This window comes from Lepidochelys olivacea (assembly GCF_965140295.1).
Source record: "Lepidochelys olivacea isolate rLepOli2 genome assembly, chromosome: 4".
Classification (NCBI taxonomy): Eukaryota; Metazoa; Chordata; order Testudines; family Cheloniidae; genus Lepidochelys; species Lepidochelys olivacea.
The window spans coordinates 123,181,048-123,209,038 of record NC_140414.1 but is presented as its reverse complement, the minus strand read 5'-3'; the positions used below and the strand labels follow the sequence as shown (position 1 = coordinate 123,209,038).

The 27,991-nt window shown below is 39.2% G+C and overlaps 1 protein-coding gene across 2 annotated transcripts in view; it reads right to left on the bottom strand.

Moving 5' to 3' along the window:
* Positions 1-26,001, bottom strand: part of STK32B (serine/threonine kinase 32B) — a 259,946-nt gene extending 233,945 nt beyond the window's left edge. Inside the window, exon 1 of one of the 2 annotated variants that reach the window (XM_084627288.1) lies at positions 25,386-26,001. In XM_084627288.1, coding sequence (XP_084483414.1) covers positions 25,386-25,653 — 268 coding nt within the window. In that variant the 5' untranslated portion in view covers positions 25,654-26,001. The remainder of the gene's footprint in view (positions 1-25,385) is intronic. The other variant, XM_084627287.1, reaches the window with a different exon arrangement.
* Between the last annotated feature and the right edge of the window lie 1,990 nt (positions 26,002-27,991).

Genomic DNA, 27,991 nt, shown 5'->3' with positions numbered 1-27,991 from the left:
GCCACTTTACCTAAATGACCCTATTAGCTGTTAGAAGCACAGATTTTTTGACACACAGTTGAGCAGATCTGATTGCACACAGCAGAGAACACTAGAAACTGGGGCCCGATCCTGCAATGTATTCCCCTCTGTCTACGTGAAGTTCAGCATGCCTCTGTATTTCACTACTGTGATACAGATAGACCACCTCTCTATTTCTTCCAAACTAGAAATGTTACAAAGTTGCGTTTGTTTTTTAAAATGACAAGGAATACAAAGGGAACAGTGTCTTGCAGCTCTTTCTAGCACCAGTTTCATATGCCATAACCTAGCCATAGTTTTCTTCCAGAAAAGACAGGGTTACCACATTACAATATATTTTAAAAGGTTTGCCTGGAGACAATGCTTCACAATGAAACATTCAGCCAAGGAGCTAGATTTTGATTCAAGTCTATTTTGTGCCTTAGACATCTGCTAATTTTTTTTTACATTCTGCGTCCATTTCGTATGTAACTCAAAGAACTAGAATAGCTAAATATTATTTTTTCCTTGTGGATTCAACATGTACCTTTTACTCACTTGGCAGTATTGTTATTGAGTTTTCAAGGGTTCTCCAGCATGCTTTTGCCATTTGGTTATGTTGTAAATTCTAAGGCTTTTTGAACAGACAGAGATATGACAATTACAAGCCGCAAGGTTGTTCTGGCATAAATTTGAGCAGACATCACAGCTTGTTCAACTGCTACTGCACTTGCATGCACAAGCACAGAAGATGACTAGCCAGCTATATGCAGTTATGTATTCAGCGGCCATAATGGAGCCTTGAAGGTGAACAAATATATACAGGAGAAACATGACAAATACTTAAAAATTAGACTAAGGGGCGTAAAATGTTATATTAGATGGAATCATAGTCCATATTGCTCTATTTATAGAAAATACATTAGCAAAGAGAGAGAATGTTTAAACTGAGTATAAAACACAAGCTTTTGTTGACAGAATGGTAGAAGCAGCTGTATCTTTTGAGGCAAGCAGAGAATAAGACTGGGTACTTAAATGAAGTTTGAGATAGAATATGCCACCAATATATATTCATTTGATTAGGAAGATTGGAAGAACATGGTAATTAGGAAAACAATAGGTATTTGGAGAGAAAGATAACAGCAGTTTCAAGGGTGATCTTTTATTTCACTTAATGCTACATTTTTCTATCATTGCATTTCAGAGCTTTGCATTTAAACTGTTTGAAGACATTTCAATTCTTCAGGCTTAATGACTGTTTTAAGTCAAATTTACCTGCTGTTTCTAATTACTGTTTTAATCATTCTCTTAATTTTTTTCTTAATTATCTACAGTCTGTTTGGATTGAGGAAGTTCTGAAGACTTTTGTATGTGCAGTCTTTTGATACAAAGCTGATAACCAGAGCCAAGTGAAAAATGGAAAAAAATGGTTCTGTTAATATTTGTTTGAATTTGAAACAAAATTTCAGTTTGACCATATTTGCGAACTAGTGGTGTTCAGAAAATGTAACTTCTATCCTAAAGGAAATTGGCATTTTAACATTTGTTTTTGTCCCAAAATGGGATGAAATATTGACATATCAGAAATGTTTGCAGAATGAAGTGTTGAGAAATCTATCAATTTGGAAATCTCAAAAAATTCTACTTTTGGATTGAAATGAAAAGTAGGGTTTTTCTGACATTTTGGATTTTTTTTGACATTTTGAAATATCAAAATTAGTTGAGCAAAAATTGGAATTTCCATCCCACAGGAAATTCTGATATTTCAACATTTTTGTCATCCTAATTCAGGATGACAAATTGAAATATCAATTTTATTTGTAGAACAAAAAATTCAGAGAAATTTCTGTTTGGGAATGATGAACTGTTTGTTTCAGCATTTTCAGTCAAAACAAAATGTTCTAATATGCCTGAATGGAAAAGTTTCATTTCAATTTCTCGAACTGATCAGAATTGTTTCATTTCAAGTCAGTTCAACATTAATCTGTATTTATAAATGCACCTTATAATGGTGTATTGCCTCAAGAGAGATGTAGTTTGGGTGACTAATGCCCTCATTTTCCCTTATGGACCAGGCTCCATCTCCCATGATATAACCACAGCCACATGACTCTTATGATGCATGACACCACTTAGTGACAGGGAACATTCTGCTTATCATGGGTGATATAGTCCAGCCAGGGAACCCAGCTCATAGGAGAGAATGGGGACATCAGTCACCCAAATGACAGCTCCCACAAGACAATGCAGAACAATGGGGAAACACAATTTAATGTTAAACTGACTCAAAATGAAACACTTTGTTTTTGGGAAATTTTTGAGTTTGTAGAAACTGCATTTTCAGCTGAAAAATCATTCCAATGGAAAATTCCCAACCAGCTCCAGTCAAAGTGCCAATTCAACATGAAATGTTTCATTGAGAATTTTTCCAATAAAAAATTGTCATTGAAATCAACATTTTCTTGCTTAAATAAAATAAATTAGATTTTGACAAAACTTCTTGGCTTTTCACAGAAACTCTTTCCTTTAATCCTCTTACCAGTAAGTACATCAAATATCACCACCAAATTTGTCATACATTTCCATGTTGCATAGTCTGAGGACAAGAATGGGAGCCAGTAACACTTGGGATGAAACCCTCTGCCTGTTGAAGTCAATGGGAGTTTTGCCAGTGGAACCAGGGTTTCACTGTAACTGGCTCTGTTACTGAACTTGTGTATCACTTAGGCCAAAGTTTGAGTGTCAATTTTGGGTGTCCAACTTGAGATTTAGGCCTTAATTTCCTTGCCCCAGTTTCCCAGATATCTTTAGAGAACATCCAAATATTAATTTAGGTTACTTTACTTAAATAGAAAAAAGATGTTTTCTCCCCTGCCCCAAAGAATGCTGCACCTAAGTACTATTTAAATGCCAAAATGTGGGATCTGGTGTTCATATTTAGGTGACCACATATGAAAATTGTTCCCACACTGTGTCATACAATAAAAGTAATTTCCTGAAACCAAAATACTTTGTGTTTACTTGTGCCCTATAAAGTAAATATGATCAATTTCAACCACTTAGAACACAGAAGAATGTTACATTTTCTGGCATAAAATTGAATGATTGTTTTTATTCTAGTAGCTTTGGTTTCTGTTTGCCAAGGACATACAGAAAGAAGACTTAGCATTACGCCCATAACAATTATTCTAACTACAGATTTCAATTATATCAAGATAATCCAAAACATGTAGTCCTCTTGATTTTTTTTTAAATTTCATAGCTTTAGACTCACTGGACATTTTAATAAAAAGCCTCCCATTGACTCAAACTTTTCTCGATTAAACCACACATTTACTTTTACCAGCTGCCACCACTGGACCAAGGAACAGGATTTCTGCACTAGACTCTTTTTCTTCATGTATTTTAAAGTACATGGTTTACCTGAGTAAGTGTGTTTATTTTAATATAGGGTGAAATGTTAAAATTCTTGATGTAAGAGTTCTGAATACCTGTTTATAGGTATTCACATTTTAATCAATCACCTAGTGCACTAGACTTTCTTTTCAGAAGTAAACTACTGGGATTAGACAGAGCACCATTATAAATTACTGTCTAGAGCTTGTGCCCTGAAAAAAGTTTACCCCCGTAACTGTATTAATTTTGGTGGGTTACGCATTTTGGAGAGGCACTAGAGTGACCTGCCATTTTATACTAAGAATCCTATTAACAATAGACTAGAATGATAAAGTGTAGTCCACTAAAGTAAAGCAAATCTTGGTTATCTAACAACAATACATCACCTGTGCCATGAGTACAACAATGTGAATTTGAAATCATTAAGCAGAAGGCAGCATCTGGGGTGGGGGGGAACAAGGTTGCTCAAGAAGAAGCTTCAAAGGATCACATTCTCAAAGCCTAACTTCCCTTTTGAGTCCACAATTTGCAACCACAAAAAACTGCCAGCGCAATTTTGCATCCACAGTTATGTACCGGCAAACTGTAATCATTTAGATATTCAGCTATGATTGTGTCTGACATTTAAATGATGTAGGTTGTACCTACAATTATTTTCACCTACAAAAATCATACTGTTAAATGCAAATAGGCAGTAAAAATACATCAAACAGCTAATTGAGACCATTAATTTTCCTCTTTCAGCAAGGTACTTACAAATTGCAATTATTACAGCTAGACTGTGGCAGGCATTTAGATACAAACTGTAAGGGCCTGACTATGCCACAGTCTCAGGCGCCATTTCTGATGAAAACCAAGATAAGTCAACAAAACCAACAACCCCCCTATTTCATACTGAAGCACTGAGGGAGGCTGTTCCATACATTCTAGGTTCTCAGAGAGCAAAGAGACTTGTTGCAAAATCACTGAAATAAATTTCAGAACTGCTATTGCCTTCTGTGGGACCAGGGTTTAGCTCCAAGAGTCCAGTTGTATCCTTTTGCCAAAGAGCCTACTGGAATCTCGAAGGTGCACTTCATGCTAACCTTAGCAAAAGCTGCTTCAGAAAGCCCAGGCACTGAAACTAAAGGGTATTCCTAAAGTTGTCCTGAAGAAAAGAGTATTGTATCAGTGGAAGGTCATGGTGTTTAGCTTGTGCACTGCTCCATATGTATTTATAATGGTTATTAGATTAGTTATTTGTCCTCTTAGAGTAGAGAAGTCCATTTACTTACATATCATGATTGCATCAGTCAGAAGAGCCATATTTCTCTGCCACCGTCCTTAAGTTCACTAGGTTTACTAGTAAATAAACAAAACTTTCCAGGATCCATCAGCCTTGAAAACTAGTCATTGGTTAGTCCAAAACAGAATTTGTAAAAATCTGAGTCTGGTTATGGTTATGGGTGCTTCTGTCGTATTTAGTAAGATTACTGTATTACAAGGCATACAGGAATATTCATTAGATGTCAGGAAAATAGTAAGTATTTGGAAAGCAAATCTTTAATTGTCATAGCCTGGTTGAGTACACATGAGTAGTAGGGTTGGCTAAGTTTATTCAGAAAAAAATAATTTGATGAAAAATTGCTTTTTGGAGGATATGAAAATTCTCAAAAAAAATCTGATATTTTTATTAAATGGTTTGAAACAAAAATGTCATTTCAAATTGATTCTACTGAATTGAAATGAGAATTTTTCATTTTGAATCAAATAAAAAATTACTTGGGTTTTGGGATCCCTCTGGTCTCTCTCTTTTTCACCTTTCTCCTTTTCCAGTGGAAAAGAGGGAGAGAAGGGGGAGGAGAGGAAAAAGGAATAGACAAACAAACAAACACACACCACAACAGAAAGTTTTCATTATTATTTGTACTGAAATGAATTTATTGAATTTCAAATTTATTCTAAAATACATTATGTTTCCAACCATTTAGTTTAAAAATCAGAACATTTCAGGAAAAATGTTGAACAAAATGAACATTTGTCATTTGGTTTAAAATGTTTCATGGAAAAGAATCCCCAGTTTTCAGCTAGCCCTTATAATGAGCCAGAATCTCTATTGCCCAGCACCTGTGTTGTCATTTACACCAGCACAAAGTAGATGTAAAACACAGCTAAATCAGAATGCAAGTAATTGGCGTGGACTTTGTACTGGCATAAGTCACTACACAAGGTGCAAGCAATGAAGTCCCTGGCCCATTGTGATGGAGGGGCTACTTATTAATCAAGTTTATTATGGTAGTACCTATGGACCAACCAAGAAAGGGGCTCCATTGTGCTAAGCACTGTCTAAAACACAGTAGTAGACATTCCTGCCCTAAAGAGCTTATAATCTAAATAGACAAAGACAGACACAGGGTGGGTGAAGGGGTGGAACATACCAGAAAAGCAAACAACGTGATGGCAACAAACGTGTTACTTCCATGTTTTGTTTTGGTGGTTTGTTTGTTTGTTTGTTTGTTTGTTTTTGTGGGTTTAGTTAGGAGAGGATCAGTTAAACAGAAAGAAAAAGGGAAGGAAGAGAGGACATGAAGAGAAGGAGGTTGAGAGGAACAGCAGGAGAGGAGAGAAGAGAAGAGAAGAGGGGCCAGTGTGTAATGAAGCTGAGGTGAAGAAACTGTGAGGGAGAGGGAGAGAGGGGTTTGGTGCAAACAACCAACCAGCATGGGGCAGAGAAAGAACAATCAAAACTGGAGAAAGTTTTCTGAATGTCTGAAGGTTCCTGTTTTGGCTGCTTCTGCTTGGGGAATAAGTTATTACTCCACCTAAAGGTGGCAGAATATCTAATCTGTTTTTAATCCTACATCAACTACCCCAATTTAATAGAAAGGACAAAAAAATTCTTGTTAAGAGGGAAAAAAGGAAGAGGATGAAGTAGGGTGACCAAACAGCAAATGTGAACAATTGGGACGGGGGGGGGGGGGGGTAACAGGAGCCTATATAAGAAAAAGACCCAAAAATTGGGCCTGTCCTATAAAATTGGGACATCTGGTCACCCTAGGATGAAGTACTTAGATAATTCGTATAGATCTACATCTATCAAATTTATAATGTTAATACTGAATAGAGTTCATAAAGCCCAGATTTTATCCCTTTTCATTGATGTAGAATCAAACTCTTCACCATACCACTAAAGTACACTGACTCTGATCCTTCAAATTTCTCATAATATGTGCCAGAAATAAACTTTGCTTTTAAATGACCTGCTAACAGGCCTTTTGACTTAGATGGAAATCTAAGAAGGGCTACACTCCAACCTTCCTGAATGTTACTTGGAATGGTACATGTGTCAGTGCAATTTAAATTAATGTAGTCTAAGACAGGACTGCCGTTATTCAAAAGCAAAGTTGTGGGAAATATAAAGTCCTAATAAAACCTATCAACTCATTTATGAGTCTCATCTTAATGGGTTTTAAATCCTTCAACATTAACAAAAAAGGAAACTTCAAATATAGCTGAAAAAGTTGAACAGAAAATACAAGGAATGCACAGTCTGTCCCACCTGCAGTAAGCCAGCTGGTCAATAAAATAGGGGTCTACCCCTTTAGTGGACAGTATGTGCTAAAAGGGACAGAAATATGGAGACTAGAAAGTGTTCACCTAAGACAAGAATGGCTTTGTAATGTAACTGCTGTGATCTGAGCTGCAGGAACATACATGGTGGATAACATGCTCTACCTGTTATCGCTTGGGCCAATTCTAAATACCAATCAATGGTGTGTGCACAAGCAAGGTAAAATTTCCTTGACAAAAACTTTGGATTAAAAGCAGCAGTTGTTGAGACAACCCTACAGGAGAAGTGACAAGAGGAATCCAAAATAACTGCTAATAGTAAATACTATTACAGAGGGGAAATACAGGTTGGTGTAATTTCCAAATGACAATATAACATAAGCCAAAAAGGGACCAGTGGGTTCAAAAAGGTACAGGTGTATAAGTGAGTTAATGGATGCTGTTCATAACTATGAGTCCTCAGATTCTACAGCAAAATTGTACCTAGCTGACTGAAGATACAAAAGAGAGTCTGATTTCTAAGCCACAGCTCTGAGTACGGGGCTGTGCAGAGTTGTACCATCCCAGAAGGTACACAAGAAAGATCATTCTCTGCTGCTGCTCCTCATGCATGATGGAGTGCAACCTGACCCAGCCAGAGGCAGTAGGGTGAGGAAGGCACCAGGGTCCCTGAGCATGAGCGCAAGTCCTTTACATGGATTGCTGTGGCCTCCTATGGATCATGTGGACAAGAACTGCACTTATTTTGCAAAACCCTCTTTTCATTAAGCCTCCCTCCAAGTCAACTGTTCTGGAGCAATATCTGAGGAGCACCCTAAGGAGATTTCTTCCCTTTTAGCCTCCAATGGGTTTTCCTGCAGGAAAACTGATCAAGTGTGCACTGCAGTTAGTTAGAAAGGGGATCATGCTTGATGTACAGGTTCTTGCTAATTTATAACACTTAATATTCAAGGGGAAAACATTTGTTTGGACTTCTTATATAGTCATTGTCTACATGCCACCAACAATCATGGAATTATTGAAAAACCACTATAATTACTGACTGGTTTCAGAGTAGCAGCCGTGTCAGCCTGTATCCGCAAAAAGAAGAGGAGTACTTGTGGCACCTTAGAGACTAACAAATTTATTTGAGCATAACCTTTCGTGGGCTACAGCCCACTTCATACCATGTGATCAGCAGGTAAGTATCTAGTCATTTCTGCTGTCAAAAAACCCCACAGAAATGTAGCAGCATGATTCATGGGTTCTAGAGATTAAAAGTTACATCCCATAAATCTAGTCACCTGTCACAGGCCACCAGTGTAGACAGACCCACAATCTACTACATCAAAATTCAGTAGACTAGTAGTATTTATGCAATGTCAAAATATTCAGGATAACTCCAGTTTAGTTTACCATGTTTAGGAGTTGTTGCTACTGATCTCATGGGTGTGTTTACATGCAAAAGAATATAACATTTAGGTAATCCATTTTACACAGTAAAAAGGCTATTTGTATATGGATAACTTGTTTGAGTGGAAAGTAATTGGAATGTAAGTTACAATCTGAATGACTCTGGCATACAGCCTTTCATAAAGTAGTAATTTATAAAAATCCATTATTAAAAACTCATAAGTGAGTGAATTTCAATTTTTTTAATATCAATAAAAGTTTAATTAAAGATTCTTTTTTGCTGCAATTGAGAACTGTTCTGTTTTGATACAGGACAGTTTTAGTTCAAAAAAGCTATTAACCTAGTAGCAACATTGGAAACATCAGAAGTCACTGGAGAACAATGGAACCAATGTACAAGACCTTATCACAGACACAGAATAGCAGGCAAGCCTTTGTGAGTCTATGTGCTGTTCAGAACCCTTCTGAAGGGTAAACGTGCCATTGAAACCAAGTAGAAAAGTTTCAGACTCTCTGTCCAAAATTTAAAATATCCTAAAGACCTTTCATAACCAAATACAACTCCATTAGTTGAGTCAAAGGGGCTTCCAATGGATAAGGGTTAGAACTGGGTGGGAAACATCTTTTCCATCTGCAAAAGTTTGAGATTTCAAAAAGTGTTCCCATTCTGCTTTGGATGAAACCCAGACCTTATTAACTTCTTGTGAAAAAAACACAAAACAAGACCCTATTCCAGAGTAGCCCAGTGGTTAGAATATTAACCTAGCAAGTGGAAGACCCAGGTTCATGTCCCTATCTGCTTTTCAGCAGGACTTGAGCCTGGGTTCCCTACATCCTAGGTGAGTGCTCTAACTAACAGGCTATTTGTGGGGTCAACAATCTCAATCTCTTCTGCTGGAGCTGTTGCATTCTGTATAAATAAATAAATATTGATCGGTTCTGAAGCAGGCTGGTTTGTTCAGTCAGCAAGCCTAGCAGTCTGGGTCTCTGACTGTAGTCTGTCAGTTTGTCCCAGCATGGTTTAGTTGGCTGGCAGGCATAGTTGTCTGGGCTGCTGAGTCCAGTCCTTCTATCAGTCTGTAGAGGGGTGGTTTGGGCAGTCAGCTGGCCAGTTGGTCTGCCCCTCCAATTCTAGCCTTTCTGCTAGTTCAAGGTATCCCCGCCCTCTGGATGAGTTTTTAGAAGCACTGGCCTCTTTGATGGTGGTAACCCCTAGCTCTGCCCTACTTGGGTAGCTCTAGGGTGGGTAGGGGAATCCAAGCTCTCCTTCTGCACCCAATCCTGGGCCAGGGACCTGAAAATGAGGTGGTGTGCACTGGCCTAAGGTCAGCCAACCCACCTGCTCACCTTCCCCTGAGCCACTTCCTACCACCATTGCATCTCTGACTGGAGCATGGTCACTTAGCGTCTTTACTTCCAAACCCCCAGAGTTTAGGGCCAGTGCTTGCAGCCTTCTTGAACCCTTGCTCACAGTCCCCCCTCCCCCTTGGGCATCTAGGAATGCGGGGGGAGGGAGACTCAGAGTTAGTTGCCCTCAATAGAAGCTGCCTCTCCTGTTGCTGCTGACTGGTGTTCCTCCAGGAAATGGTCTCTTTCTGCCCTCCTCCTTCCCCAAATGGGGCTGCTGGTTTTCTCCCCAGGAATATGCTTGGCAGTGCCTGAGGGGTGGGGCCTGCCTGGCCTAGTACTGCTCCCGCCCTTCCTCTGTCCCTGCTTTAGTGAGGGGTTTGTAAATGCCACAACAGGGTCAAAAAGAAAGAGAGTGATTCTAGAGCTTGGTGGTTAGGGCACTCACCTGGGAAGTGGAAGATGCAGGGGCTTGCAGCTGGGTTTCCCACTTTCCAGGTGAGTGCCCTAACCAACTGGCTATTCTGAACTGATGCCTTTGTTTCCTCTACCCCCATTCTGGATCTGAGAAACCTCTTTCAATGCAAATTTTGTGAAAACAGATACATTGCCACAAAACGTTTCAGTTCATATCCAAAGCCAAAGAGTTGTTATTTTCTGGTTCCAGTTAGGCTACCTCCCATTCCACTGTGGGATCAATTGATTTCATAATTTCCACCATTCAGCCTGCCATTTGGGATCAAAATCTTTTGAGAGCAAGGTTTCATTACCATCAAATCCAAACCCAAAAACGTGAACCATGAGCCCAATTTTAGTTGGGATCCCCAAACCACCACCTTGTCCCATCTTCTTTTGATAAGATATTTGGCGATCACAGCCATAATTCCCTTATCAGAAACTTGGAGACCTATTTTAAAATATGATTTTGAGATCTGATGAAAATTCTGTATCCTGTTAACTACACAACTGTATTGTGTGAGATGGATGTAATCTATTTAAGGATAACATTGGTACTTTTGGTCCTGATGAAGCAGGTAAATATCTAGATCACTGCAGAAAGTACATACAGTGACTACCCTTAAAATGCACCGGTTTTGACTTTGATCAAGTTACCTCACTTTTTCTAAGCTTCCCTGTACTTTCCTCTAGGGAATAAAAATGCTGATATAAAACTTTTTTCAGATGGCTAGCAATATTCTTAATCACATCAAATAGCACTGAAGTGGAGGAGACCAGTCATGAAGTAAGGAGTTAGTAAATATGAGTAAGGACATAGGAATCTGGTACATATATCTATAGTTATGGCACTAGTAAGTCAGGAAGTGAAATAAGCAAGTTTTAAAGCAAAGCTAATATGGCATGACACAGGAGAAGTGAGTCAAAAGAAGGAGCAACAAGAATATGCACAGCTGGTTAATGAAGAATATCTAGAACACAGCTTCTTCTTTTAATGACAGAAGTTATTAGCTGCACAGTACAGAGAGCAGTTCACAGAAGATAAAACTGTTCATTGCAGCATCGGGGGGGTAGTCTAAAATTTGAAGCACACATACAGTAATAGTAAACCCACTCAATCCAGTTCCTTATAATCATGGTAATGCAATATCAGACACAAGATGTTTAATTATAAATATTCAATAAATATGGGGCTCAATCCTGCAGTCCTCCAACTTGCACACAAATATATGTTGAAATCAGTGGGAGTATTGAGCATGCAAGAGCTCATATGCATATGCCATATGTATATGGTTTATATTTATGGGACCTGGGGTAAAATCTTGACCCCATTTGAAATCAATGTCATTAACTTCAATGGGGACAGAATTTCACCCTGGATCATAGCCATGTTGAGATTCCACACTTTGTCATAATAAGAATAAGAGTACAGTAAAACCTCATTATGATGGCCCTTGCTTATGGCACCCTCATGAAATAGTAGTAGGATTTCAACTATCCCCATATTTATTGGGTACACGACACCTCATGATGGAATGCAGAGATAAAATTTCTAGACCTCGTTAATGACTGCTTCTTGGAGCAGCTACTCCTGGAACCCACAAGGGAAGATGTAATTCTTGATTTAATCCTAAGTGGAGCACAGGATCTGGTCCCAAAGGTGAATATAGCTGAACAGCTCAGTAGTAGCAGCCATAATGTAATTGAATTTTTATTTAACACCTTTGTAGGGGAGAAAATATCAAAAAAACCCACCACAGTAGCATATAACTTCAAAAAGGGGAACAAAAAAAATGAGGAAGCTAGTTAAATGGAAATTAAAAGGAATAGTCACAAGGGTGAAATGCCTACAAGCTGCATAGAAACTGTTTAAAAAAATCCATAATAGAGGCTCAAACTAAATTTATATCCCCAAACAATAAAAAAAAAACAGTAAGAGGAACAAAAAATGCAACCATGGCTAAACAGAGTAAAAAGAGGTGGCTAGAGGCAAAAATACATCCTTTTAAAACTGGAAATCAAATCCTATGGAGGAAAATAGAAAGGAGCATAAATTCTGGCAAGTCAAGTGTAAAAAAAAGAAGGCCAAAAAATAATTTGAAGAGTAACAAGCAAAGCAGCAAAAATATTTAAGTACATCAGAAGCAGGAAGCCTGCCAAACAATCAGTAGGGCCATTGGATGATCAAGGTACTAAAGGAGCATCTAAGGAATATAAGGCTGTTATGAAAAAGCTAAATGAATTATTTGCATCAGTCTTCACTAAAGCAGATGTGAGGGCCAAAATCATGACACTGTTACTTGATTTTTGTTTCAGTCCTTCAGGCAAAACTACACTTAAAATCAATGGAAGTTTTGGATGAGAGTGAATAATCAATCGCCTTCAGTGTTTTCCCTAATTTTGAAGAACTAGAATAAGAACAGTGAGAAAGTAGAAATAAATAAAAGCAACTGAAAATATTAATATATCCAACAAAAGAAAAGAGCTACAAGGTGTGGATTTGAGTCAGATAACCAAAGTACTGTGCAGATTTGATAGGAAGTAATAAGAAAAAGCATATTAATAGAGAGATAACAGGGAAAGTATCACAAATATATAAACGTACAGTATATTTTAAGAATATGGGTTTCATAAAAGAAAATACTTCAGAGGCTTATTACATTTGACAGAACAAATAAAGCTCAAACATTAGTACTGGTGGGCTGCAACTGTCTCCAGTAAATGTTTTATAATTATACTGTGGAGGGCAAGAAGAAAATGTCTGGGTATTAATTAGGAATAAATGAAAGCAAATTCTTCATATTCTGCTGAATAAGTATATAAAAATAGGGTATGATATTCATAAAAGCAGTATGAGATTTTTGTGTTTAGAATAAAGCAGTGTGAGAGAGCGAATAGAAAGTGTAGACAGAGTGGAACAGATTTTGATTGTAGAGAGAATGGATCTTCCCTTATAGTTACAGAAGAAACTGAGCATCTGTGAGAAAATGATAAAAACTGATACATAAAATAAAGAGTGAAATAAAATTTCATGACTATTTCTTTGGAATACACTGAAAATAAAGGTGCTAGAAAGAGTTTCTGAAAGATCAAAGAATTCCAGACTGGGAAGAGCAGCAAATACAAATTTCTGCATAACTGAACTAGTGGTATAAAAAAACAGGGACATTGAACTATTTATCAATATCTCCTACAGATCTGAAAGCAGTTGCATTGGCAAAAAACAAGACTGTCCAAGTTTCTTACAGATTCTAGGCTACTCATTTGTATTGGTTGATTTATTTATGGAGATATTTATATTGGTGCCTTTTGCCAATACTCCTGGTACCTTACATCATTAAAATCCAATTACTAACCAGACTACAGCAAACTGCCTGTTAGTTACAAGGCCTTCTCCCTAACATTCCCTAATACCAAAATCAAGCCATAGATGAGCCAGACAAGTCTTACACCATCCATTGAAGGCTTCAAACATAGCCTCTGATGGATTAAGCAGATTCAAGATATATGGTCCTACCATTGAGAACACTGTGGCCAGCAGTGAAAAGTCTGAGCTGCAGAATCAACAGGGAAGGCAACTCAGCCAGTTTTACAGATCAAACCCAACACTGTGAATTGCACTTGGAAATAAATTGGAAGCCAGTGCAATCTCTGGAACACAAACATAATGATAGAATTGTAGGACTGGAAGGGACCTTGAGAGGTCGCCTACTTTAGTCTCTTGCACTCAAAGCATCATTAAGTATTAACTAGACCATCCCTGACAGCTGTTTGTCTAACCTGCTCTTAAAAATCTCCCATGATGGAGATTCCAAAACCTCCCTAGGCAATATATTCCAGTGCTTAACTACCCTGAAAGTTAGGAAGATTTTCCTAATGTCCAGCCTAAACCACCCTTGCTGCAGTTTAAGCCCACTGCTTCTTGACCTATCCTCAGAGGTTAAAGAGAACAATTTTTCTCCCTCCTCTTTGTAACAGTTTTCAAGTACATAAAAAGTTACCATGTCCTCTCTCAGTCTTCTTTTCTTCAGACTAAACAAACCCAATTTTTTCAATCTTCCCTCATAGGTCACATTTTCTAGACCTTTAAGCATTTTTGTTGCTCTTCTCTGGACTTTTTCCAATTTGTCCACATGTTTCCTGAAATGTGACACCCAGAACCCGAAACAATACTCCAGCTGAGGACTAATCAGGATGGAGCAGAGCGGAAGAATTACTTCTTGTGTCTTGTTTACAATTCTCCTGCTCATACATCCTAGAAGGATATATGCTTTTTTGCAACAGTGTTACACTGCTGGCTCATATTTAGCTTGTAATCCACTATTACTCCCAGACTTCTTTCCGCAGTACTCCCTTCTAGGCAGTCATTTCCCATTTTGTATGTGTGCAGCTGACTGTTCCTTCCTAAGTGGAGTACTTTGCACTTGTCCTTATTGAATTTCATCCTATTTACTTCAGACCATTTCTCCAGTTTGTCCAGATCATTTTGAATTTTAATCCTATCCTCCAACAGACTCGCAACCCCTTCCATCTTGGTATCATCCACAAACTTTACAAGTGTACTCTCTATGCCATTATCTAAATCATTGATGAAGATTTTGAAAGGAACCAGACCCAAAACTGATCCCTGCCGGACAGCACTTGATATGCCCTTCCAACTTGACTGTGAACCACTGATAATTACTCTCTGGGAACAGTTTTCCAACCAGTTATGCACCCACCTTATAGTAGCTCCATCTAGGTTGTATTTCCCTAGTTAGTTTATGAGAAGGTCATGTGAGACAGTAACAAAAGCCTTTCTAAAGTCAAGGTATACCACATCTACTACTTCCCCCACCCCATACACAAGGCTTGTTAGCTTGTCAAAGAAAGCTATCAATTTGGTTTTACATGATTTGTTCTTGACAAATCCATGCTGACCGTTACTTATCACCTTATCATCTTCTAGGTGTTTGCAAATTGATTGATATTTGCTCAATTATCTTTCCAGGTACTGAACTTAAACTGACTGGTCTGTAATTCCTCATGTTGTAGTGCCAATCTATAAAATGGGGAGGAAGTACATTTGCCCTTTTTTAGTCCTCTGGAATCTCTCCCATCTTCCAAGACTTTTTGAAGATAATCACTAATGGTTCAGATATCTCTTCAGTCAGCTCCTTGAGTATTCTAGGATGTATTTCATCAGGGTCTGGTGACTTGAAGACATCTCACATGTCTAAGTAATTTTTAACCTTTTCTTTCCCTATTTTAGCCTCTGATCCTACCTCATTTTCACTGGCATTCATTAAGTTACATGGCCAATTGCGACTAAACTTTTTGTTGAAAATAAACAAAAAGTCATTTAGTACTTCTGCCATTTCTACATTTTCTGTTATTGTATTTACCCCCTCATTGAGTAATGGGCCTGCCCGGTCCTTGGTCTTCCTCTTGCTTCTACGTATTTGTAGAATGTTTTCTTGTTAGCTTTTATGTCTCTTATGTCACTAGCTAGTTTAATCTTATTTTGTGCCTTTCTAATTTTGTCCCTACATACTTGTGTTATTTGTTTATATTCATCCTTTGTGATTTGACCTAGTTTCCACTTTTTGCAGCACTCTTGAGTTTTCGATCATTGGAGATCTCCTGACTAAGCCAGGGTGGTCTCTTGACATAATGCCTAGCTTTCCTATGCAGTAGATAGTTTGCTCTTGTGCATTTAATAATGTCTCTGAAAAACTACCAACTCTCCTGAACTGTTTTTTCCCTTAGATTTGCTTCCCATGGAGTCTTACCTACCAACTTCCTGAGTTTGCTAAAGTCTGCCTTCTTGAAATCCACTGTCTTTATTGTGCTGTTTTTCCTCCTACCTACCATATGCCCCTGGGACACATGGCTAGAAAGGGTTAAACATCCTGCAAAATAAATAACCCTCAAAAGACATGTGGGAAGATAATGTTTGTGTTTTTGTGTATTTACTAATGTATGAGTAGGGTCCACAATATAATCAACAGTCACTGTCTATTCTGTATTCTGATAGTTCAGAGATCAAAAGAACATCCTGGCAGGTAAATGAATTCTAAACATGGGATAGCTCGGTATCTCTCTCTCTCTTTGAAATGTACTGTGAATGGTGGAGGAACAAGCAAATTGCCTTATGTTAATTCTATAGCTAAGTACTGGTGATGGACCTCCTTCAAAGTCATGCTAATTACCTTTTGTTCCCAGAGGAACTCCCAACTTTTCAAAGAGGACATGAAAGTGTATAAAAGATCCTTGGATCCTGATTCTGTCATCGCAGATCTGCTTAGGCTTCATCCGGGGAAGTTTGAGTCACAAGACTGAGGTCCCAGTTATGCTGGTACGCCCTGAATATGAGATTTGGACATTGGATTATAACTTCTGAATTATTTCTGAAAGAACTCTTTGAAACTACAAAGCTCATCATCTCTGCTATGAATCTGAACCTCAATGAACTGAACTCAGGTCTGTATGTATATTGATCTTTTAGCCATACTCTCTCTCTCTCTCTTTTGCTTTTTAATAAATTTTAGTTTAGTTAATAAGAATTGGCTGTAGCGTGTATTTGAGTAAGACCTGGAATATTCAATAACCTGGGAGGTAATGTGTCCGATCCTTTGGGATTCATAGAACCTTTCCTTTTATATGATGAAATAAGATTTTCAGAAATCATCATCATTCTTGACTTAGGTACCTGTATGGAGGCCTGAAGCTGGATCACTTTAAGGGAACTGTGTTGTTTGGACTTCTGAGTAACCAGTAAGGTAACAAAGAAGCTGTTTTATGCTGGCTTGGTAAATCTAAGTATTGGAATATCCACCAGTTTTATGGGGATTGTCTGCCCCATTCTTTGCAGTTCACCCTAATTGAGTGACCATAGCTGGCTCCCACTGGGACCTCAGTCACAGCCCATAATCCATAATTGCCATTGTGCTACATGATTTGGTCCTGTTTTTGTTCAAGAACTGTTAGTATCTTCAGAAACACTGTGCAAAACATAGCCCTGTTTACAAACCGAGTGAGTTACAGTTGGGACAAACATGAAGAGACCTATAGAAAGGTGCTACTCTGCCCCACCAGCCTTATAAACTTTGTACACTATGTTGAGGTAGAGAGGACAGTGCTGGGCTAGTGGTTAAGCTTCACAGAAGACGCACGTCTTTCAGAGTGATGTGATTGAGGTCCAGTGTTCAGGATGGGAGAACTAGGATTGGGGGCAGTTTCAAGCATAGATAGCACAGAAAAAGGCATGGAGAGGACAGTGCTAGTGGGAAACACAGAGCTGCATGAGAATCATATCACTGATAGTGTGAGTGGACATGGTAGGAAACAATAAAATCATATCCAAGATATAGGCAAAGAAGTAGCCAAAAGATAAGGATGAGACGTTTGAGCTGGCTCCAGTGGGCAGGTGTTCTGAGAAAGAATGTTACAGGGCCTGACTGGGTCAGGCAGATACATTTAGCAGCTGCTTTTTGGACAGACTGGAGGGGTTCAGAATGCGGGAATTAAAACCAGAGAAGGTTACGCTAGTCAGAGTGGGAGCTGACTAGAATGCTGAACAAATCTTTTGGCAATTGAGAGAGAAAAGGATGGGTACATTTTGGACAAAACAAATGGAGGAAAGTTAACATTTGCTAACAGTTGCCACACTAGGTTATCTGAGAGATACCAGAATATATCTCTATGCTGAGAACACTTCACCTTTGTGTGGAAGCTATTGGCAAGCATTGACTGTCTAATGGTGACCAATGTAGAACAGCAGGTTTTCCTGACTTGATGAAGTCCTGCAAACAGGCTATGGTCGACAACTTTTTGTTTTTGCCAGATATCTGCAAAGCAAGACTATGAAAGGAAAAGGCTGGCAGTACTAAAACAAAAAAACAAACCCCCACAACACCACCTCTTGCTTACTGCTCAAGGAACTAATGCCATGATTATTTTCCTGGCCAAAATTTCTGATTTCTGAAGGTAAAACTTCGGGAATTTTACCAGCTGACAACAATTTTCTTGACCAAGAGATTAAGCTGGACTAGAACCTTACCACTGCATGTGCTGACATGTCAGAGGGGAAAGAAAAGGAAACTATTGGACATGGGCAAACCCAAGTGCAGTGTTAGTTTTGCAATATCAAAACCTCACTTATAATTCATATAAATATAATCTTATCTGAACCAGTCCTAATTTGGTTCCAGCTTTGGCCAAACAACTGAAGATCAACCTAAAACTCAACTTTATTCCATGACAGAAAATGCCAGGCTTCTCCTCTCACCTGCACCTACTGGCAGCAAACGTAAAGCATGCACAGAATTCTTGTGTGTGTGTGTGAAGTAGTTTCCTTGTGCTGAGTGGATACTTCGACACATATTGAAGTTGATATTGTCCTTGGAAATGGTTAGGGTACTGGAGACTAAATTCCACTGACAAAGACAGCTTTATCCTTCTTTACAGGAAGGGGAGGATGAAATCAGTACACATTACCCTATTCTGCTTACAAAGCAACTAATCTGCATTTATTATATATGCAAAACTAATTGGAGTCAATGGGGTTTCAGCCTAAAAAAGCAGTGGCAGACTACAGGCCCAAGATTTACTTAAGGAAATATGTTCATTGCCCCGATAAGGGTCTTTCTGAGGGATAATAGTCTTTAAACTACTTTCTGCTATTGGAAGGGAACGGATATATATAGTTTTCCCTAGTGACTAGAGGACTGGACTGGGATTCAGGAGACCTGCATTCTATCTTTGGCTCTACCATCAGCCTGCTGGATGACATTAGACAAGTCACTTCACCTCTGTGGCTCGGTTTCCCCATCCGTGAAGTGGGAATGATGCTTACCTCCTTTGAGATCTACTGATGAGAAGTCTATGGGAGAGCTGGGTATTATTATATGCACACAGTTTAGGGGAAAAAAAGGCCCCAGAACTGCAAAGACTTTTACCTGTGCCTAGCTGTGCACTGTGTGTGATCCAACTGAAGTCAGTGGGGCTGCTTACAGTACACAAAAGTTAAGCCTGTGCGCAAGGCTTCTCAGGACTGGGACCTACCTTGGTATCTTCGGGTTAGGTTATAATATCTGCCAGTTTGCCACTTTCCCCCTTCCTATTAACATTACCTCAGTCTTCTTGTAGTTAAGCTTGAAGTCTTCCATTCAGGATCCAATTTCCACCTTTTGTCTCTTGTACTACACTTCAGCTGTAAGCTTCTTAGGAAAGTGACCGTTTTTTAGTTCTGTTTTTGTCAGCCCCTACCATAACAGGATTCTGGTCCTCCACTGGGGCTGCTAAGCACTATAGTTACACAAATAATAAATAATAATGAAATCGCTGCTAAGGGCTGATACATAAGTAGAAAAGATAATTATATAAATCAGCATAGCCAGAAGTGAAAAAATGTTAATAGCTTCTTACTTTTATATTTGATCTCTGCAGTAGCTTGATATTGAGCACAGGTGGTACAGCTTTAAAAAAAAACTATATTTAATTTATTTTATTTTAAAAAATAAGAAAAATGGATTTGGAGCAACTGTATAGGTTAAAATGGGGGAGGGGTTTATCCCTATCCAAAGACAAATGCTAGTGGGGAGTAAGAATACTCTTCTTCTAAAGAAGAAAATAAAGTGGATTGTAATCACCAAGGTTTGAATTACATAACAAAATATAAGTCAGAGCTAAGGGTGATCCCCATTCTGAATTCATTACTTTCATCTGGAGCTATTATAATTTATCTTGTCCATACTGTATGTATTAACACTCATAGTTAATTTTATTGACTCATTTTACTGTAACTGTTCTTTTAAAGTTATGGACTAACATGCAAGGTTGCTCTGAAACACAGATTTTTGGCCCTAAATTGGAACAGCTTCTTTGCAGTTGTTATGTGGATCTTTCAGACATTATCAATTATAGTCATGTGGCAACAGGCTGATAGCAGCTATCTGGTCATTGGCAAGAAGTTAGACACTGCATATTTTGTTTTGCATCAGATTCATTCCGATCTTTACCCATTGCTCCAAATTGCAACCCACATGTCAGTTTTGCCTATTCACTTTTAAATACCTCCAACTTCTGCCATACCTTAGCTGTTATTTACCACCCTGAACCCCCTCAAATCCATGCTAATCCAGACATTTTTATTCATTAGTATTTCTTCATATACTTTATGTATTCATCACAAGCTGTCAGTCTGGTGAGCTAGTCACTTAATTGTCAGTTTCTCTGCATTCTACTGGCAACTTCAAAACCTTCCTTTAAAATGAGGGTCTTCCATGAAGCTTTTCCAAGGATGACATACAAGCCCGAATACTTAAAAATAGCATTTACAATTTGGATGAATAGATCATGCATTCCTTGCGCACGCGCACACGCACACACACACACCCCCTCGTTTCAACTGCTTTGGTCCATTATGTGATTTCTACAGTAATAATGCAGAAAAGGCAGAGGTATTCAACAAATATTTCAGTTTTGTTTTGGGGAAAGAAAAAGATGATGTAGTTATATCATATGATAAACTCTTTCCATTTCACTAGTGTCACAAGAGGATGTTAAAGAGCAGCTACAGAAGTGAGATATTTTTAAATCAGCAGGGCTAGATAACTTACACCCAAGAGTTTTAAAAGAGCTGACTGATTTTCAATAAGTATTGGAACACTGAGGAAGTTCCAGAAGACTGGAAGAAAGCTAACATTGTGGCAATATTTCAAAATGGTAAATCAGATACCCAGCTAATTATAAGCCTGTCAGTCTGACACTGAATGTGGGAAAGATAAGGGAGTGGCTGATAAGGGACTTTGATTAATAAAAGTTAAGGGAGGGTAAGGCAATTTATGCCAATCAACATGGGTTTATGAAAAACAGATCCAGTCAAGCTAACTCGATATCCTTTCTTGATGAGACTGGAAATTTGGTTAAGAAAAGTAATAATGCTGATGTATAATATACATAGATTTCTGTAAGGTGTTTGACTTGGTACCTCATGACATTTAAATTTAAAACTAGACTAAAATAAACATGGCACATATTACATAGATTTAAAGCTGGATAATTGATAGGTCTCAAAATGTAACTGTAAACAGAGAATCATCAAAAGTGGGTGTGTTTCTAGTGGGGTCCTGCAAGGATTGGTTCTTGGTCCTACACTATTTAACATTGTCATCAATGACCGGGAAGAAAACATAAAATCATCCTATATAAAGTCTGGAGGTGACACAAAAATTGGAGGTGTGGTAAATAATGAAGAGGACAGGTCAGTGATACAGAGCAATCTGGAATGCTTAGTATAGTGGGTACAAACAAACAATGTGTTCTAATATGGCTAAATGTAAATACATACATGTACACACAAAAATGTAGGCCATACTTACAAGATGAGAGACTCTACCCTCAGAAGCAGTAACTCTGAAAAAGATTTGGGGGTCAGGATTGATAATCATCTGAACATGAGCTCCCAGTGCAAAATAGCTAATATAATCCTTGGATGCACACCAGGGGAATCCCGAGTAAGAGTAGTGGGGTTATATTACCTCTGTATTTGGCACTGTTGTGACCACTACTCGAATACTGTGTCCAGTTCTGGGTGTCCACAACTCAAAAAAGATGTTGATTAATAATTAGCTTAATAATTAGCTCTTTATTTAGCTTAAATAGCTTAAGGGGTTAACTAGATCTCGGTCTGCAAGTACCTACATGGGGAACAAATATTTAATAATGGGCTCTTCAGTCTAGCAGAGAGAAGTGTAACACAATCCCTAATGGCTGGAAGTTGAAGCTAGACAAATTCAGAGTGCAAATAGAGTGCACATTTTTAACAGGGAGGATAATCAAAAACTGGAATAATTTATAAAGAGTTGGGGTGGATTCTCCCTCACTGGCAATTTGTAAATCAAGACTGGATGTTTTTTTAAAGATACTCTCTAAGAATTATTTTTGGGAGGTTCTATGGCCTGAGGTATAAATAGGTCAAACTAGAGGATTACAATGGTCCCTTCTGGTCTTGGAATCTATAAATGTATAAGATTATGATTGTGAAAGAAATGCAGCAGTAAGCCTATGGTCTTTGTTTTCAGCATAATTGGAGGCATTGCCACTGACTCAGGCCTTGATTTAGAAAAGTCAGTTGGACTTTAGCAGATGCTTAAGTGCTGTACTGAATTAAGAACTCACTGTATAGCCCTTAGCCAGGTCATTAACGTCACCATGCCCCATTTCTATTACACCAGATTACAATTATATTGTGCAATAATATACAGTAATATTGACCAGCCTTACAGGGATTTTGTGAATCTAAATGTTTTTAAAGAGCTTTGAACACCTCAAATTAAAGTTGCTATATAATGCAAGTTTACTATGGATGTAATGTCTCTTATTGTAAAAACATACATGTGGTTTATTTGAACAATTTAGCAAAATTTCTTCTAAAACTCATTTCACAGTGATGTTGGAAGGCTAAGCCATTACTATCCCAAACACAGACATAGGTGGAGATAATTTGGAAGGGGTAAACTCTACTGTTGGATTAGACCTGGGAATGGAGCCTCACAATCAAATTCAATTCTCCTTTGAGGGAGAGGGGGATTGGTGACTATGACGACTGAATTGCCCAGGCTTTACCAGGCAATAGTGTGGTGCCTGTTGTCTCCATGCAGTTTCACAGTGACCCATCGAGAAGGCTTTAGTTGTAAGGGATCCATTAGGTTATATCTGTTTACATTAACAAAATGATAGTATAAGACAATTTAATGCCTAGGTTTTTATATCATATCCATCACTATGATGTGTGAGTGCCATCTGAGTGCCCACCACATGGAGAAACCAGCAACACCATGTCCAATACATTGAATCATTTTGTTCCAGTTAGGCCCTCAAATATGCATATACAACTCCCGTTCATTTTGATTATACCTGTACTGATCAGTATTGTTATTATCAGGCAAAATTAGCCCATCTCGAACAGTGAAGCTACCCTCGGTTGTTACTATATTTTTTCCTGTTCGTATTTCATTTTCAGCACTCTGCATAGCACAGACTCTGTTAGGTAAACAGTGACACACTTGGATCTGGTGACACTATGAAGTACAAAGGGTTTTGTGCTCCTAAATCACCTACCGGGGGTAGCCATGTTAGTCTGTATTAACAAAAAACAACAAGGAGTCTGGTGGCACCTTAAAGCCTGTTGGTCTTTAAGGTGCCACCGGACTCCTCCTTGTTTTTTTCTAAATCACTTAGGCACTTTGGAAAATCCCACCTTAAATGCTTATTTATAACTCAGCAATGCCATTATATACTGCCATTATATAAATAACAGAAACACTGTTTCTAATAAAATAAGCTAGCATTTCAATATAAATGAACTCTTCTGAACTGGAAGTCTGTTGTAAACATATACTTTAAAAGCAAACATGAAGTTGATGTTAGAAGCTTCCAGAATTAATAAAAGCAAAGAATAAATAATAATTTGATAGACATCTTAGTACATTATACAAAATATGATTTTAGCATAATTACTAATAACTGCACAATGGAAATGGTTTTCTGTAGGAAAAGGACAAAGTGGCATGAAGTTGTCTTCATAGAATTCACAGCTGAAATGTGTTTATTTGCACTGATGACTGAGGCTTCATTGCAAAAAGTGGTGTGTTACATTGAGACAAGCTAACTCGAGATAGCTCTCCTGATGTAAAATCCTAGTGAAGACAAAGAACAGGTAGTTTTTACTTTGATGTAGCTACTGGAGGTCAACACAATGCCTTCCACCTGGAGTCTGTCTCATCTAGCTACATGGACTTAGACTACCTGTGCCTTGTCTCCAGTAGGATTTACATCAAGAGAGCTATCTTGATGTACGCACACCACTGTTGCAATGAAGACATAGCCTGAGTGACCCTTGCTGAATTACTCAATTTTGCCCCGATGCTGAACAATCAACTATATCAATCCGCAAAACAGAGTCACCTACAAAATAAGCTGTCATGTATTTTGTAAAAGTAATGAGGTCTTATTATTATGATCTCTCATCTCAGTACTCTGCTATTATATCTTTGCTGAGAAGTAGGGAGCAACAACTGGGTTTTGTGTCTGAAATGAGAATTGATGAGGATCTGCTTTTTAAAATACTTTAAATTTTCCACAGTTCCTCTATACTGACAGAACAATAAAAATGTCTTAAGTGTCTTCAGAAGATCATATTACTGGAGAGTTTTGAAAGATGTATTGCAGACACATTACAAATAAACTAAGGCAGTGCAATGTAATCTGTTGTGCCATAACATCCCTTGAATAAAATCTATATCTTTTAATGAGTTTAGAACTATTGGGAAATGCACATGTTCAAAATTCAGTATGAACTCTCCATATATACAAAAATAGCTAGCACAGATATATATTCCATCAAAAGCATTACCAGTGATGACATACTTAAAAGTACAACATAATTCTCTCTACTTCAGAAAGCTAAGGTGGTTGAATTCAAGCAATTGCAAAATTTTAATTAAACATTGTTTTTAAGAGAAATATACATAAATTGAATATATAAGTATTAAAGAACCATCATACCTAATAAAAGCTCTTCTACTAGTTCAAAGCACTTCTTTAAATATAGAATACAGAGTGCAGGATTATCTGTGAGAGAGTGAAATCTCCAAGTAACATAGGAGACTCAAAGTTTCAAAAAGTAGGGGGGAAATGTATAATGTTGATGGGACCATGCATCACTATTTAAAATATGTAATAACAAGCTAATGCAAAGAATCAGTTGGACAGGAAAATAAAAAGAACCCCCCCCCCGCCCCACCGCCCAATTCAAGTCAGAACTCCATTCACAAACATATGCAACTACATGTGGTGTGAATCCTGATGGACAGTGTGAAATTGTGCAATTAGCTACATTAAGAGTGAACAATTAGTGCTACATAAAGATAGGATAGACACGATTTTTGTTTACTGAGTCCGTTTATTTATTGTAACCCAAAGACAAATAAACCCCTAAGTGACCCAAACAAATCTTGGACTGGAGATTATTAAAAGGGAAGGGAGTGTTACCAAGCTCCTGAACCGCTAAGGATGATCATGTTGCTTTGAACCTAAGGATTTACTACAAATATTTGACACGTGAAATAGGGAGGAAAACACAACCTATGAGGCGAGATGGGAAGCAGCAATGAAAGGGCAGCTTGGTGAGAAGAGGGTGGGGTGGGGGCAAAATCTGAGGCCGGGGCAGCACAAGGGACAATGGACAGCTCCTTACTTACCATCTTCATTCTCATCAAACACGGGAGTTTTGTGGGAGTGATTGCCACCCATATTATTCCACAGCTTCTTCCACATCCCCAGCCACAATCTCCACAGGGGGAACGGCCAGCATCCCAAGGGGAGAAGGGGGCGAATTCCAGCCAAAGAAACCAGCCCAACTAGCGGTGAGGGGGGGAGGGAGGGTTGATCGCACTTCCCAGCAGCGTCCCGGGCTCGGAGCCCTCCCTGACTCCCGCTAGCTCTGGAACTAGGAGGGAATCTCCGCATCCCCTTCCATGCTCTCACGGCTTCAACCTCCCCTCCACGCCCAGGACGCTCTTCCGATCGCCGCTCCGAGGCGGGCTGCGGCTGCTCGGGGAATCCTCGGCGAGGTTAGAAATCATCCTTTGAAATGAAAGTGATCCATCTGCCTCTGACAGGAATTGCTGCTGCTACTTACTAACTTGATCCATATTTCATAGCAGACAGTCAGGGGAAGGGGGAGAGCTGAAGGGAGGGAAGGAGGGAGAGGGCGCAGGTCCTGCTGATGGTTGCCTTTGGTAAAAGGTAAAAGCTGGATCTACCTGGATCCTGCTGAGTTTGGTACCCAAGATCCCAAATTCCGCTGCCTAAAGTGAGGACATTATAGCCACTCCTATTGTTTCCGGAGCCCCGTGCAGCCCAGCGCGTTAGAGCTACAAACACCAGGCTCCAGCACCAAGATCCTGCTAGTTCCAGCCAACTTTTGGCCCCACTCCCCCCAGTTCCACTGGTCAAACAGAGAAAAGTAGACCCCCCCCCGCCCCGGTTATGGTATCGAAACCAGGACTCTGACGCAACGCGGTGCAACCTCGCTGCAAAAACTTGCCAAGCACAGCCTCTAAACACAGAAATCCGATCATCCAAAGAGACAAGCGTTTCCCCTTTTCCACAAAAACAGCTCCCGGTTGTAAGAAAGCTGGACCCCAAATCTGAACTCCAACGTCTGCTGTAAGAAAGCTGCAGAAACTCCAGTTCAGCATCTGTATCCCCCTGGGTGCGGCTAATATTAGGTGGCAACCCCCTTCCCCCACATACTTTTGTTGTCTACATTTAGCAACTAGGCACTTCTTCATGTCCACCAGAATACTCTGGATCCCAAGACACTACGCTGCAAAAACTTGCAGCCAGGCCCGGAGCTGAGTTTTTGAGGTGCTGTGGTGTATGAGGGTCTAGATTTGAAAGGTGAAGTAGGAGCAACTAAATAAGATCTCCATTTAAGTGGTAGAATTTCGCGACTGAGACCAAAAATTGTCTGGATCCAGGTGGCGGATCCGCGTTTTTTTGTGGCACTGTTGTGTTGGGGGCTGGGAGGTTTTTTGGCTCACTAGGAGCGGCTGGACTTGCTCGCCATTTGGATAATGGAATTTGGGGATCTGGGGTTAAAATCTGGGAGGATCCAACTTTCCCCAGACACGGCCCCGTGGCAGTGAAGGGTGTGGTTTGTGCATGAGGGCGATCTCTATTGACTTGTTCCTGCTCATCCTTAATAAGCGAGGCTGCAAACGAATGGTCCATCACTCAGGGAATCGCACAGTAATGTTCTGGGAATGGCCGGTTGCTCACGTTTGCTGCATATCTCACCCCTTGGGGCACGCAAAGCCGTGGACTTTGGGGCCGGGTCGGAGGTACAGGTTGGGCACGTCTCTTCAGCTGCGTGTGCCAAGTGATGGAGTCATACATGAAACGTGCTGGGAAACAAACTGGCCCATGGCAGATCACGGCACGTTTATTTCTGCTCCTGGGCTGATCTTACAGCTGCAGGTGAGGAGGATCTGCCGTAAACAACATGCAATTAAACAAATGGGAAAAGACAGAGCCCAGCCCAAGAGAGCGTGGGGATCATTAGCTGGACTTGATCCTAGCACAGAAAGGGTTGAGTCTAAACAAATACCGCCTCCCCCAGTAAACATTTGAGATATTCAGCCTTACAATGCCACCTGCTGGCTCAACTAAACACACTCTTGTCTGTGCAATAAAATGGTCAGTTGTGTGATCATTATTGTTAGGTACAAGGGGAAGTCAGCCTAAGGTACCTAATCAGGGTACAACAACAGTCGTCTGGATGCTAAACTGCTGCTTTTTGTTGTGGGTACTGTTAAATAGACAATCTAATTCTCTTAAAGAAAAGGAGGACTTGTGGCACCTTAGAGACTAACCAATTTATTTGAGCATAAGCTTTCGTAAACTACAGCTCACTTCATCGGATGCATTCTAATTCTCTTGTATGTATAGTTTTATAGAGGAGATTCTCCAGTTCTGGTGGTGGAGGGGGGTGAGTTTATTTTCTTTAATACTGACCCAGTAGTTTCCTGAGCAAACTAACCACACTACAAATTAGCACACTTTGTGTGTCTTATTTTCTGACTCCTGTCAAAATTTTTGCCTCAGTGCTTCAGTGTACACTGAAAAAAACCCAGGAGAGATGAGTGTGAGAAATGCTGTTATAGTTCTCTTGTCCCACAACTATTATAGCAGGCCATGAAGTTCAAGAATGAACTCAGCAACTTTTACAGGGTCCTTTGTAAAGGCTTGATCCAAAGTGTCACATCTGAAGAGTATCACTTTCTTTACAATATTACATTCA